The following is a 15,740-nucleotide window of genomic DNA, read 5'->3' on the forward strand; positions in this document are numbered from 1 at the left end:
CATAAACAACATATAGTAGCCTATATAAATCTAATTTAATTATGGTTTAAACCAAAAACTTTTACCACATAGTATTACAGGTTTTGTTCTTAACACATAAAAAACATATAATAACTTTTAGTTACCCTTATAAAAAAATATGTGTTTGTTCCCCATACTTATAGGCTATTATAGCTTTTATTCAACTAAATTTTATTTTATTTCATCCAGATGTCAGCCCATTTACAATCACACCCGCTCCCCTTTATTAAAATGTTGTGCAATTCTATAAATAAAAACTATTATACATGACATGTGTGACATGTGACTTATATTATTGTCAGAAAACGTATGTGACCTGGACCACAAAACCAGTCATATGGGTCAATGTTTTAGAAACTGAGATTTATACATCATCTGAAAGCTGAATAAACAAGCTTTCCATTGCTAGAATAGCAGAATATTTGGCTGAAATACAACTATTTGAAGATCTGGAATATGAGGATGCAAAAAAAAAATAGCCTTTAAAGTTATCCAGATGAAGTTCTTAGCAATGAATAGTACTAAACAAAAAGTTTTGATATATTTACAGGAGGAAATTTACAAAATATCTTCATGGAACGTGATCTTTACTTAATATCCTAATGATTTCAGGCATAAAAGAAAAATTGATAATTTTGACCGATACAATGTAACTTTGACTATTGCTACATATATACCTGCCTTTGTGCTCCAGGGTCACATATGATGGAACGATTAACTTCTTAAGACATTTATTAAAAAAAAAAATGGGGGGGCACCCTAAATATTATTAAATTTTGTATTCGTATATTTAAATACACATTGTGCGAATAAATCGCTTAAATTGTGTTTAAACTAAGGAAAAAAGCTTAAAAATAAGTCGCATTTGTGACACGCATCCCCCGTCTTATGAATGAAATGGAACAGGCCGCTGATGCCACGCCCCCTCCGCGCTCTCTCCACAGTTGATGTTATTATTGTTTACGTCAGTCAGAGTCGTTTGATGGAGGAAGTGACAAAAAACACTCAAACAAACCTGTCGCGTTTCCCCAAAAGCGACAACTCCCGCTGCTTTTCAGGGACGTTATGAAAAACAGGATTATTGCCCCGAAACATATGTTAACGCAGGGGGTAATAAACTCATGGAGCTGCGCAACGGCACACAGGGGAGATTAACGCGCCTCCGGCGGAGCTGCAAGCGAGCCAAGCCGCCCAGCGTCAGCATGAGACGGGATGCCAGTAAAGTTCTGCGCCCGCTGCCTGTGGAGACCAACGAGGATGATGAGGAGCTCATGGAGGAGGAGGACTGTTTCTCCACGGGCTTCCTCAAGCGTGACAGTCTCCATCCCGCGAGGTTCCTCAAGACGCCCAGGTATAGCTTGATCCGGGAGGTGGGTCGCGGGAGCTACGGTGTGGTGTACGAGGCCATCGCCCGCAGGTCCGGAGCTCGGTTGGCGGTGAAGAAGCTCCGCTGCGACGCGCCAGAGAAAGTGGAGCTGGCGCTGGCGGAGTTCTGGGCCCTGGCGAGCCTGGAGAAGAAGCACGAGAACGTGGTGCAACTGGAGGAGTGCGTGCTGCAAAGAAACGGGATGGCACAGAAAATGAGCCATGGGAACAAACGAAACAAGCAGTATTTGAGATTAGTGGAAACTTCACTCAAAGGTAAAGAACCGTAGAGCTGTTAAATCATGATGTGATATTGATTGATATCTGATTAATTTTTTTCTGAGTGTCAACACAAGTGGATTGTTTTGTGCTGAGATGCATAAAAGCAATGCAACTTTGTAAGCATGATAAATTGCACGATTTTAATGTAACGCACGCCTGTTATTGTGCATCTTAGATGCATGTCATTAAACGTGCACTAAGTAGGAAGAGAAGGCATTCAGTGCGTGAGGGAACATCATGTTCTAGCACCCATCATGCATTAACCCCTTCATTCCCATACAGGCCAGTTTGGAAGTTCACCTCTGCCAATCTACTTTGGTCTTTATTTGCAGTTTTTAAAGTTTGAGTCACTTTTTCCAGTAGATTTAATACTATTGTAATTTCCGTGTCATTTGTTGACTTGTCAAAATCAGATTAAAGTCTACTGTCATTGAGCATAATACAAGTACTTCTGAAGACATTTACAGAATAAAGATTCATTTTTAAGTCATTGCAATCTCAAACGTTCAATTTGAGCTCATTAGGTGTGTTAAGATTGTATTACTTTGTATTGTAGTAGGCCTGGGCATCTATTTGTTTCTGATATTTCCATGCACATGTGAACCTTGAATATAGTTATGGCATGAATTATTTACACATCCTGCAGTCTGATATGCTGTACTCAATCAAAAATGGTTTTAAATGGGATTTGTGAATATATTCACAAAAAAGAAAATTACACAATGTGTATAATTTTTCAAATGGCACATTGGCATTTTGTGGTTTGGTGTGTAGAGGTTGCGTGTTTGTGGTGTCGTGCGAGTGCTATATTTGTGGTTGTGCTCAGCAGTAGCAGGATCTATTTTGTGCTGACTGCTGTTATGTAAGTGTCACCATTTAGTAGCCCTCGTCCACAATGGAAAAATTAATCCACACGCGACAGGCTTGTTTAGAAATTATTCAAATATAAATGTTTTTGCTGATGCATTTTGGGGTTGTTTAATGTCGTTCTACAAATATATGTATTTGCAAATATATGTGTATGAGTTTGGGAATTATTGACATGTGTCTATCTGACTAGGCCAGTTTTTTTGTGTTTGTGACCTGTGATCAGTAGGTCATTTGGCTAATAAACACAAACACCACTTAGTTTTTCAAAATGATTTCTTTTTTTATTGCCAGGCAAATTCTATGACTTAAAAATATTTCTTCTTGATCACTGTGTGCAATTTGAGGCACTTTTGCATTATTTTTCTAGTAGATTTATTAATATACTGTCATTGTGCAGAGTTGATGTACAGATATTTACAGGATCAAGATTAATTTTTAAATCATTGCATCATAAAAATAAATAAATAAATAAATTAAATGTTACAGGGTGGTGCATTAACTTTGCAATAACATTTCCAAATTTTTCCATGAATTTGTAAGATTTTATGTTTATTACAGAGCAGTCATTCTGCATTTGTGACCTGTAATCATACAGTAGGTCAGTTTTGGCAGTAAACATATTTACAGCTCACGATTTTGCCAGTCAAACCCCCTGAAAGTTTATTATATTTTAAGAATTTTACAACACATTCACATGTTCACAGTTCAATAAAGATACATTTTTAAGTCATTGCAAAAAAAAAAAAAAAAAAACAATTTAGCAACAATTTTAGCAAATAATCTTATTTAAATAAAAAGAGTGGTGCATAAATTGAAAAATATAAATTGCCAATGATTTTTAAAAAAATTTATTACTTCATATACAATTTTTTTGAGTCCTGGAAATTGTCATTTTTAAAATTCCCCAAAATTTCGATGGTCATGGTAACCCTGAACATAGTTTTGACATGAAGTATTGAATTTTTTAAAGATTTTATTTTTTATTACAGAACAAACAAATTAAAGTATTTAAAGATTTTTAATTGTTTTATTTTGATCATTTGTTATTATTTAAAATAAATAAATAATTAAAATGATTTATTAGCTTTTCTTCAGTTCTCTGGGGCTTTTTTGTCAATGCTTCCTAATACAATTGTAATTTTTCTTGTGGGTTTTTAATTTTTGTCTTAAATATATATGGCGGCAAATGTCAAAATGTTTAAAAACCCCAGTTGGAAGTTTGCAACTTCGTGACCTACATGTTTTTTTTTTAGGATTATGGGAGACGCGCGTTCCCAAGTGTTTATACGTTTTTACAGCATTTGTATGGGTCAGAGTCCACCTGTTCTCCATGCATTTTCCTAACCCTTGTTTCCTGAAGTTAAGCTATGTTCGTTATCACAGAACGCAGACAGATTATTAGGGTTTACTTTCATACAGTGCTCTTTGGAAAGCCTCCAAATGTGCCGCTCAGCGGAAATCTGTGCACAGCTAAAGTCTGATGTGTTTGGTGTTTTGCTAGCCTGTCTGAGTTAGCTAAACCAACGCTTTAGTTCTAGGGCTCAGAGCATGAACAGTAAAGCTGCTGTAGTTTGAACAGGACTGGGATTAATCAAACACAACCATGTCTGTTTGTTAACGAGTCCGAAATGGCAGCTTGTCAGTTAGAAACCAGCGACATTCAATAAAGAACCATTTTGTCTGACTCGGCACAAATAACTCAATGAAGCACATGAGGAGATTATGGAGTGGGTTTGATCTGCCACCAGTGGTTTACACTAACCTCAAATGCTAGTTCTAACTAGGGTTACTAAAGTTAATTTAGAAGAAAGCCATGAAAAAATCATTACTTCAAATAAACTACAATCTATATATAATAAACTTAACTAGTCTACTTGCCAAGGCAACATTTCTTACATTTATTTACTTTAACTTGATATATTAAAATTACTAACACTGAAATAAGAATTAAATAGAAATTACACAGACATATACAAATTTTTAAAATGAATAAAGATATAAACAAAACACACAACACAAATTACTAAAACTTTACCTAAATTTAAAAGGAATAAGGAGACTATAAAAAACAAATCAAAATATTGTAATAAATAATAAAATAGTTAAATATAAAAATAAATGTAAAATATACTTAATACAAATTATAGTACAGTATCTCAGTGATATTAAAATAACACTAGTATTAAAACAACAATTGGAAAACATTGTTGTCCTCTGATATTAAAAAAAATATATTTAATACATTTAAATTTAATTACATTTAAAAAAAAAAAAGCCAAGAGTACCAGAAAATAAATAAATAAAAAAGATTAGATGCTATATGTTGGATGCTATTTTTAACCATATTTACTTTTTTAATACACATATCTAATCTTATTTTAAATGATAAATTGGTGCATATTGTGATCTTTGCAATCTTTGCTCCGTCTCTGAAACCGCTTTCAATTTTGACTAACATAATACGGCATAATTTGACTGACTGATAATAATTAGAAATGTTTTGTTGAGCAACAAATCAGATTATTAGAAGGATTTCTGAAGGATCATGTGACACTGAAGACTGGAGTAATGATGCTGAAAATACAGATTTGATCACAGGAATAAATTGCATTTTACAATATATTCAAATAGAAAACCGTTATTTTAAATTGTAATAATATTTCACAATATTACTGATTTTACTGCATTTTTAATCAAATGAATGGAGCCTTGGTGAGCAGAAGTGTTGCTAACCTCATTCTACTATCATTTCAGGTGAGCGTATCTTGGGTTACCCAGAGGAACCATGTTATCTTTGGTTTGTCATGGAGTTCTGCGATGGCGGCGACCTCAACCAGTATATCCTCTCGCGGCGGCCTGATCCTCGGACCAACCGTAGTTTCATGAAGCAGATGACCAGCGCTGTGGCCTTCCTCCATAAGAACAACATCGTCCACCGGGACCTCAAACCAGACAACATTCTCATCTCGCAGAAATCCGGCGATCCGGTCATCAAGGTCGCCGACTTTGGCCTCAGCAAGGTTTGCGCGGGACTCATGGAGAGCGAAGGCAACAACCAGGTGAACAAAAACATGGTGAACATTAACAAATTCTGGCTGTCGTCAGCGTGCGGCTCCGACTTCTACATGGCGCCGGAGGTGTGGGAGGGCCACTACACCGCCAAAGCAGACATTTTCGCACTCGGTATCATCATTTGGGCCATGATCGAGCGGATCACGTTCATCGATGCCGAGTCCAAGCGAGAGCTCCTCGGCACGTACATCCGCCAGGGGACCGAGATCATCCCAGTGGGCGAGGCCCTGCTTGAGAACCCAAAGATGGTCCTGAACATCCCGCAGAAGACGCGGAGCATCATGTCTGAAGGCGTCAAGCGGCTTCTGCAGGACATGTTGGCGGTCAACCCGCAGGACCGGCCTGATGCGTCTCAGTTGGAGGTTAGAATGGACCAAGTCACATGTGCGGCGTAAGACGAACCCATTGGCCGAAACGAGCACGCAAATTTTTCAGGTGGGTTGCAATTTCTTGGTTTCATTTTAGATGCTGTATTCACAGTTTTTGTTCACCTAAGACCAGAATCTCCAAGAGTAGTTTAGTTTAGATGCAGTTTAGATCCGAGGTCGCTTTAACCAAAAATTTTCCGTCATTGACAGAATTGTTTTTAGCGGTGATGGAAAAATCTGAAGGTCGTCCATCACTTTGACAGATTACATTGAAGGGTGATCTATTGTAATTTGTAACTGTAATTCCCATCCCTGTCCAGCTGGTGGCAAGTGTGCTCCAGTGAGGCAGCAGAGCGCAGGATAATCAGCTCCAGAGCAAAAATAAAACTGTCACAAGTCTTTTGCTATGCGTTTGATTACACATAGGCGAGTACCCACTAGTAAAGCGAAAGCACTTTGCGCTGCCGCTTCGCTTGATCTGAGATGTCTACCGCGATCTATCAAATCACATTAAAGAGCGCCAAAATGGTTTATATTGAATTTGAAATCTGAGACTTTGTTTATTATATAAAGTATCAACGCAAAAAGCTTAGCCTTTTGCGATTTATTGAATGCAAGGCGCACTATATGTACGGTTCATTCATCAACTGAAACAGCATCAATTGGATTTAAGAGTCGTTATTGGTTCATAAAAATGAGGATCTATTAAAATCGAGAAATCGTTTTTTTTGTTTTGTTTTACTCATTTACCCATTAGTATAATTAGTTTACTTTATCAATCTTTGTTGCATTATAAGCCAATTGTGATGGTTAAAATAATGGGAAAAAGCACTTTTTTTTCTTTTTTTTTTACCAAAGTTTGCATGGCTGTAACTCACAAGGTATTAAAGATATCTTAATATCCTTTTAGATTTAGTTTTTTAACAAACTTTTATTTTGGTATGCTTGTTTTTAAGGTCCTATATGGTTCAGTTCCGGAGATATTGGGATCTCAATATGGCTCCAAGAGTAAATTGTTAAATTGTACATATTTTCATTGGTCAAAAACCAAATGTGGGTCATTTTGCATACAGCTCATACTTATTGTATTTAAAGAGGAATATCTGAAGAACAAATAATATTGAAACTAGAAATGTGTCTTGTTTCTCTCTATCAAAACAATTGTATAGAAAAATAGGTCTACAAAATACGTCATGTCTTCAGCACTCTATTGGTAGCCTTTAGTTACGTAAATTTACTTATGTGTTAAAGTACTCTAAGGTGCCAAGTTGATTTTAATCCAAGCTAGGCCGATCTTGAGTTCGCTTCCCAGAGTTCTTCAATTATTCAATAATTTCTCATCGTTCCTGCTGCTTTGTATTTCTCGGCTCAAACCCATGTATTTGGCCTCAGGGGCCGTGCCCTACCCATCGCTCAACTCACAGGCCTGTTTGGTTTTCTGACGCCACACCCTGAGCTCCAGGAGTGATCGGATTAACAAGATCCAACACCTTTTTAGCAGCAGAATGCACTCAGCCAGAGGCCATAGCGTTAGAGTTTAATACGCGACATACTCCCAACCAGGTGCTGCATGTTTTGAGTAGGAACCAAAGGTTATACAACATCAGTTTATTGCATTCTTTTATGGGTTTTGCAATGGATGGGATTCAATTGAAAAGGCCATGGGATATTAAATGCATTTTAGAAGCCACTTTAGCTTTTATACGTAAATTATACTGAAGCTCTGTTTATACGGGTTTAATTTAACGTAATGTAATGTGTAATATTATGTAAATGATCCATATTAATAATATTTAATTTCACCATTTATTTTAATAATAATAAAAAAAGTATTTATTTATTTCATGTTGGAATGTTATAAATCTGTTAAATCAGTAATAATTAGTATCAGTAAATCTATAAAGTAATTTGGTAAATCAGCAATAGTTACACATCAGTAATAATTATAGCTGTATGTTTGTCCTCTTTTATTAAAATTTAGGGCTGTCAGTCATTTATACATTTTAATTTAAAATAAATAAATAAATATATGAATATTCTGATTATTCAAAATGTATTATCCACACACACATATATATATATATATATATATATATATATATATATATATATATATATATATATATATATATATATATATATATATATATATATATATATATATATATATATAGCTCATGGTTTTCTAAAATATTTATATTTTTTTAATATCTCAATATTTTTATACTTAATATTTAAATAAAACAAAATATATTATATTTTTGTGGCAAGTAATTCACTGAAATTAGACAAAGTGCCACTGTAAGTCTCTCTCTCTCTCTCTCTCTCTATATATATATATATATATATATATATATATATATATATATATATATATATATATATATATATATATATATAATATAGACTCCTGAAATTCAGACTTTAAAGTCAGCGTTTCATACGCGAAACCGGGTGCTTCATGTTTTGGGTAAAAGAAGAACCAATTGTTACACAACATCAGTAATACAGGAATGGCGTTCCCGCAGAGTTTATTGCGTTCTTTTAAGGATTTTGCATTGGATGAGATTCAACTGAAAAGGCCAGAGGAAATTAAATGCCTTTTAAAAGTGGCTTTATAGCACAATTTTAATCAAAACTCTCTGGGTTGGTGTCCCGAGGCAAGAACATTCAAAAACAATGAGACTAGCACGCATCTCCAGCGAAATGCAGTGACGACGGCTTATTGGGTGTCAGATGGGTAGAGCGTCGTGTGCACGGGCCGTATATACGTGACTGATGCGTCATTCTTTCAGCGAGCATATAGAGCAGTTATGCAACCCGCCTGGGCCCAAACCCTCCCTCCTCTCCCGGACGGCCTGAATGGAAGCAGCCATCCGTCAAAACAAGCTGGCTGGGAGTGAGCCATGAGTCTGGCTGTTTGTCTCACAGGGGGCGTTTTAGGGGGTATTTTTGCATATTGACACCCCGAGCGCTTTTCGTTCCCTTAGACTTTTAGCCTGGGACGAGGAGGTGAATACAGCTGTGTACAGAAGCCCCTGCTCACGTTCAGAACATTTTGTTCTTTGCCTGCCGGCCTGCAGCGCCTCAGTTGCTACTATACTGCGTCTGTATTACTGAGTACAGTACTCGCATCGGAGGATCATAAATGTGCTGAATCTATAAAACATAAACATTTGAAATATAGCACTAATGATATTGTTTCTCCTTTTTCAATAAATAATCACATAATTTACATCACAAGAATGAAAATACATGTGTAAGAGTATGTCAATTATATTCCTCATCAATAATAATGTTTTATAATGTTTCCTAATTGTGTAATTAATTTGATTTATTTTTAACTTTTATTTGTTTGTTTGTTTGTTTATTTATATATTTTATTGTTATTTTTAATACTTTTATTTTTAATATTTTATTTTATTTAATTAATGCTACTACTAATAATAATTCATTTTATTATTAGTAGTGTCTAATTTTATTATTTTTAATACTATTTAATACTGTTTAAAAATTCACACTCGCTGTAATTCACACTACATTAATGTACGTTATGTGTAACATTAATGTGTGATGTTTGATAATGTTTCATAATTTTATGTAATTGTTATTTATTTGTAATTTTATTAGCTTTATTATTTCATTTATTTATTGCTTCATATGTAATGTTATTACTTTTGATACTTTTTAATGTTTTATAATATTTCATAAATTAATTCACCTATTTAATGAATATTTAATTTGTTTAATACTCTTTATTGCTTCTTTTTTATTTATTTATGTACTTATCATATTATTATTATTATTATGTTAATACAATTTATTTAAATGTAGTATTTTGAAAAAAATTCTCTATATAAATATTTGCAAAGAAAAGCCTTAAATGAAGGTAATTCAAATACATTACATTATTGTGGCAAGTAAATCATTAAATGGATAAAGTGGTTTTAGAAGTCCGTATATTGTAAATAAAGTCAATAAAGTCTTTTATTAACTTGAAATTCATATTCACTTCTGTCTTAAGCTGTATGCACATTAGTTTCGTTACTTTTTCTAATTATTATACAGTAATTATATTATTTTTATATTACTACTACAGTATTCCCAGACACAGCTATTTCTGTGCTCGGCTCATTCACAGACACCAAGCCGTCTCGAGCCGCTCATCTTGTGTCTGTGTTGGTTCTGTGATTCTCGTCATTAGTTAAGTGGGTCATTGTGTGTTCCTCTGTTCACACCAAGATAATCATCACTGCAGCTTCTGTACTACATACAATCATAGGTGAGCGGAAAATGAGTGTTCATGTGAAAGTTTGACAGGAACTACATGTAAGAAATGCATTAGAATGCACCGATATCTGTCAGGTTTTAACAGAGCATTTGTCTCTTTCCAGAACTCATGTCTTGTTGAAGCTGTGTTCATTGTTTGTTTGCATTGTGGAGATTCAGGCTCCTTTGGGAAAGCTGGGGCTGGTTTTGGAGTGTTTTCCAGGATTGTTGGGGAGGAGCGAGTGTTTATAGACTGTTATGTAAGCAGGAATAACATTTCGCTGATAATTGGAGAAAAACATTGTTTTTCCATTTATTTAGCACACTTTTCCAATCAGAGGCTGCTTTTTTTCTTTTAAATGGATGTGAAGTCATTTTTTAAGCTATCAGATTACATTAATGTATAAAATTTCATTTTAGTTAAAGAAAAAAAAATCTTTTATGCTATTAAATTAAAGGCCTATAAGATGTGAAACTGTAGTAGTTTGTACTCTAAAAAAAAAAAATCAGAGTTAATTAGAACAAAGTACATTTTACAATTTTTTTTATATATTTATACAAATTGTGTGTAATTCAACTTGCTGTTTCTTTAATAATTTTTTACATTTTAAATATTATTTTTAGATATTTATTTCTTTTTAAATTATTGATTTGTATTATTTTTCATACTTTTTAAAAATATTTTTAATGCATTTGCATTATTATTATTTTATTATGAATCTTTTATTTATAGTTATTTTTAAAACTATTTAAGAACTATGTAATTAACACCACAATGTGATGGGAAACATTATGTAAGTGATATTCATTCATATTAATAATATTTTAGAATGTTTTATTTATATATATATATATATATATATATATTAATTTATTTCTGTGTGAAAACTGTACACCAATTTTTTTCAGTGTGTCTCAGAATAACAGGCTAAAGGTGTCTATTTACCCAATTTTGTTTATGTAGTCCTTTTGTGAAAAATCTCGCTCAGGTCAAACTCAGAAAAACAATTGGACAGACGGCATTATTGACATTATTGGATAGCTTGCAGCCATAGTTGGCCGGGGATGAAATCGGATCTGATGCAGAAACAGCTTGGATGACACCATGTTGCATCAGTAAATCATCTACTGGCCAGCTGTCTGACACATGGACCTGCGATTACAAACACAGCAGAACAACAAGCCATGTAGTCTGTGATTATAGTGCGCTTGAGTAGAATATCTAAATTAGAAATATCATAGTCTCCATCAGAGAAACCCTCTCAGGTTTGTTCTGTGGTGGAGGAGAACAAGTTTCCACGTGATGTTTGGAAGGAAGCCCTCGTACTTTACCACAGCTACTGGATTCTGCTGACTCAGATCACACATCCGTCAACACCTCCATGTTATTATGTTCAGCTCAGATATCAGCTGTCTGCTGAGGCACTGCGATCAATAACCACAGTTCGCCTCTGTCTGATGTCTTTATTTTCCTCTATTAACCTGTCACGCGCGGACTCACTGAATTATTGTGTTTTCAAATCAGTTATTCATGATGTTTGATAAATATAACTATTGCTAACTTTATTTAAAGTTCAGGTCTGTCAGCATGCAAGCCTTACAAAGTATTCTTGAGCAAGGATGACAAAAATAGTCAGATTTATGAGATATAAAAGTCATAATTATGACATAAAATATCAAATTAAAAGATAAAAAAGTCTAAATTATGACGCAAGTCAAAATTGAGATAGCAAGAAATACCAAGTAATTTTAGTCATAATTATGACTAAAAGCCACCATTATGAAATATAAAAAGCCAAAAGTAATAATTATGGCCTAAAAAGTAGAAATTATCACATAAAAAGTTAAAATTATGGGATAAATATGAAAAGTCATAATTATGACATAAACAGGTGAAATAATGAAATACTAGATGATAAATAATACTTAAAAATTAAAAAATTTTAAAAAGTGAAATGTCAAAATTACGACATAAGTCAAAAAGATGAGATAACTAAGTAATAATTACAACTTAAAAAGTCATAATTATGACATAAAAAGCCAAAATAATGAGAGCCAATCATTTTGGGCTAAAAAGTAGAAATTATTACATGAAAAGTTACAATGAAATTATGATAAAAGAGATAAAAGGCCATTAAATTATGACATAAAAAGTCAGATTTATGAGATACCAAATAATAATTACTTGAAATTTTTGACTGAAAGGGTTAAATTACGATAGTCAAAATTATGGCATAAATCAAAATTAAGATGTTTAGTAATAATTACAACCTAAACAGTCACAATTATGAGATGTGAAAGTCATAATTAAGACAAGTAGCAATTATGAGATAAGAAAGTCATAATTATGAGATACTAAGTAATAATTATGTTCAAAACTTATAATTTAAAAGTCAAAATTGTAACATAAAAAGTTAAAATTATGAGATTGACTTGCCATAATTATGACTAAGTAATAATTACTACCTAAAAAGTACAAATTATGACATACAAATGTAAAATTATGAGATAGAAAGTCAATTGTGAGATAAAAAGATGAAATTATGAGATTCTAAATAATACTTGCAAACAATTTGGTACATTTATTAGATAATTATGACATGAGTTGAAGTTATGGGATATTATGAAATAATTACACCCTAAAAAGTCTAAATTATTAGATAAAGTCAAAATGATGACATTAATCTATTCCGACTTTTTATCTCCTAATGCCATTATTTAATTTTTTTCACCATAATTTGATTCACCAAAGCAGGATTTATTTTGATATGTGGTGAAAATGAGAGTACGGTTGAGTAACCGTTTAGTTTTTCTCTCTCTCTACAGGTCTGCAGAGTAGGATTGCCCGGCGATGGAAATGAAAAAGGGACAGCGGATCCAGGAACTGTGAATTTGGTTTTGTGACCGCTTCCATAAAGCAGAAGTGAAATCAAATGACTTGATATCTATATTTAAACCCCCTCACAAGGAAATGCTATGCAGGTTTCTGTATTATCACGCTCATTTTCTACTCCGGATCCTCATGCAAGTCTTCCGTTTTCCTGCTCAGATCTCACCAGCAATGTTTTCCGGTCCCTCTCGTTCTCTGCTGTGACTGTGCTGTTGTTTTGGACCAAATTGAGACACCCATGTCCTCAAACAAACATATCCCGTCTGCACCTCTGTGAAAACGACCTAACGTTTACCAGACAGTACAGATGTAAATAGTTAATGTTCATAATGCAGCACTAGGATCCAATGTTGTTCAATGCTCTAAAATAGTCACAGAACAACAGAGAAGGAAGTTATTATAAAACTCACAACCACATACTGTGAACGATATAATGTGAATGACTGGGTGCACAGTGACCCGTCTCTCCTGGTGTGACTGTTTCTGACCCTAACAACAGCACCTCTTTAAAAAAAAACACCCTTTGTGCCTTATTTTTACAGTTTTAGAAAGTGTTTGGATTCTTATTTAAATGTTTTATTTTTTTCCCCTTTTTTAGGATTTTTTTTATTTGAAATGTCACCATTTTGGTTTAAGATTACAGTTCTCTTAACAAAGCATTTGCAAAAAATAAAAAATAAATATATATATTCCTTTGACAGGATCAATTAATGCAGTTACAAATAACTTCTCCACATCATCCCATTTTTAACAATTTCATCTAGATATAGATCAGGTATAAGCAAAAGCAGACTATTATTTGTACTAATGCCGTTGAACAGGAGATTATTTGATTTTCTATGCATAAATATTAATTTGGTGAGGGATCAAATGAGTTTTGTTGTTGTTAGCCTTTGTTTTCATCTGACTTCACATTGTTGAAGCAAAATGTCTGATTTCCTTTTGGTCATTCACATCAAAAAAGCTTTCAAACGGGAGTTACATTCACATTGTCTGGAGTGTTTTGGTTCCGTTGGAATGGAACATTTGAAATGTAGCGCCTCACATCATGTGATTCCATACAGAATGTTGCATGGTTCTGTTTCTATGGGCGCCATTGAGTCACTGTAGCTTGATTTCTCTTCAGTATGTTTGACCCAAACACACTACCACATACTTTAGAGCTTTGTGATCATTTAAAGATGCATGTTAATTGTACTCCTGATCACATTCAAGAATAGTTTTGCCGAAAATGCACTCGCTTTCAGGCCATCCAAGATGTAGATGAGTTTGTTTCTGCATCAGATTTGAAGAAATTGAAGATCTTCGATATAGCAATAGATCTTCTGCAGTGAATGGGTGCCGTCAGACTGGATTATTGTGATGTTTTTATCAGCTGTTTGGACTCTCATTCTGACGGCACCCATTCACTGCAGAGTAAGTGATGGAATGCCACATTTCTCCAAATCTGTTCCCATTAAGAAACAATCTATTGTTCATCTGGGAAGGAATAATTTTGATTTTTAAATCTAAAGAAGCTAGTCACTGTTTTTTCCTGTGAACTGGACATTTGTACCAGGTAAAGCCAGTGAGAAATAGTTTTGGTTTACATATTCAGTGTTTCTACCTCACTTTTCCTCACTATCGTGCGTCGCATTTAGTTTGATCTTATGCCGTTCGCATCTTTTCAGTGGCAGTGCTTTTATCCGTAGCTTCTCGAAGAGCCTTTGCATTTCACTGTTTGTTGTTTTTTTTGTATTAACTAGTTGCAGAGCCAGTTGAAATCTTCATTTATTATCATAAAACTGAAAGGTCTTTGCATTTATCGCACATGATCTCTAGTTCCTGATATACCTCCTCTTCAAATGCTTTCTTCAGGTTTTTTCACTTTTAGTTGTTCTTTTACCAAGACAAAATCCACAGGAAGTTGATGTTTTTCAAAGGACGTTCGAGGTCTGAAGTTGTTAGGATCGTACTTTTGGTGTAACTCACCTTGAAATACCAAAAACCTCATCGAGTCGCAGTAACGTCATGTTTCTTGTCCCTCAGGTGTTCACTGAAAAATGTTTGCCGGTCAAGCAAACACGACGACTGTTCAACAGTCTTCAACAGTTTCTCTCAGAATACTAACCTAACCAGAGACACGCACACTGACTAATCACTACAGACACGGAAACCAAACTCTTACCTTTCTACTCAATTGTTTTCTTTCTGTCCGATTTTCACAGATTATTTTGACATGACAGAGGTTTTATATTGTACAAATGTCTTCTTGTTAATACTGAACTGGGTTTGGTTTATGATGCTATGAGCCATTTGATGTTTTTGCAAAGCAATCTTTCTTAAATGTATGTAGCCTCTTGTTTTGTTGAAATAAAGACATAGAAGTAAATATTTCTGTCTTGATTGTTGTGAGGTTTTGCTTTGTCAAGAGTTATGTCTTTTTATTCTATAATGACAAATTTGACTTTATTTCTACTTAGACTTATGACAATTATGACATTTGTCATACTTTCTACATTTTATGCTCAAATTATGACTTTTTATCTCATTAGGACTATCATAATTTTGACTGTTTATATTTCTAAATTTTATTTGACTTATCTCATAATTACAACTTCATA

General features: G+C 33.9%; 1 protein-coding gene across 1 annotated transcript; it reads left to right on the forward strand.

Annotated features, from left to right (window-relative positions):
- Positions 1-967: 967 nt before the first annotated feature.
- On the forward strand, positions 968-15,505 carry LOC306859480 (serine/threonine-protein kinase 35-like). The gene is made up of 3 exons (XM_079400520.1): positions 968-1,662; positions 5,293-6,045; positions 13,074-15,505. Exons 1-2 carry the CDS (start codon positions 1,143-1,145, stop codon positions 6,003-6,005), a joined length of 1,233 nt encoding a protein of 410 aa, XP_079256646.1. The 5' UTR covers positions 968-1,142; the 3' UTR covers positions 6,006-6,045; positions 13,074-15,505.
- Positions 15,506-15,740: the final 235 nt, after the last annotated feature.

This window comes from Barbus barbus, assembly GCF_936440315.1.
Source record: "Barbus barbus genome assembly, chromosome: 40".
Classification (NCBI taxonomy): domain Eukaryota; kingdom Metazoa; phylum Chordata; class Actinopteri; order Cypriniformes; family Cyprinidae; genus Barbus; species Barbus barbus.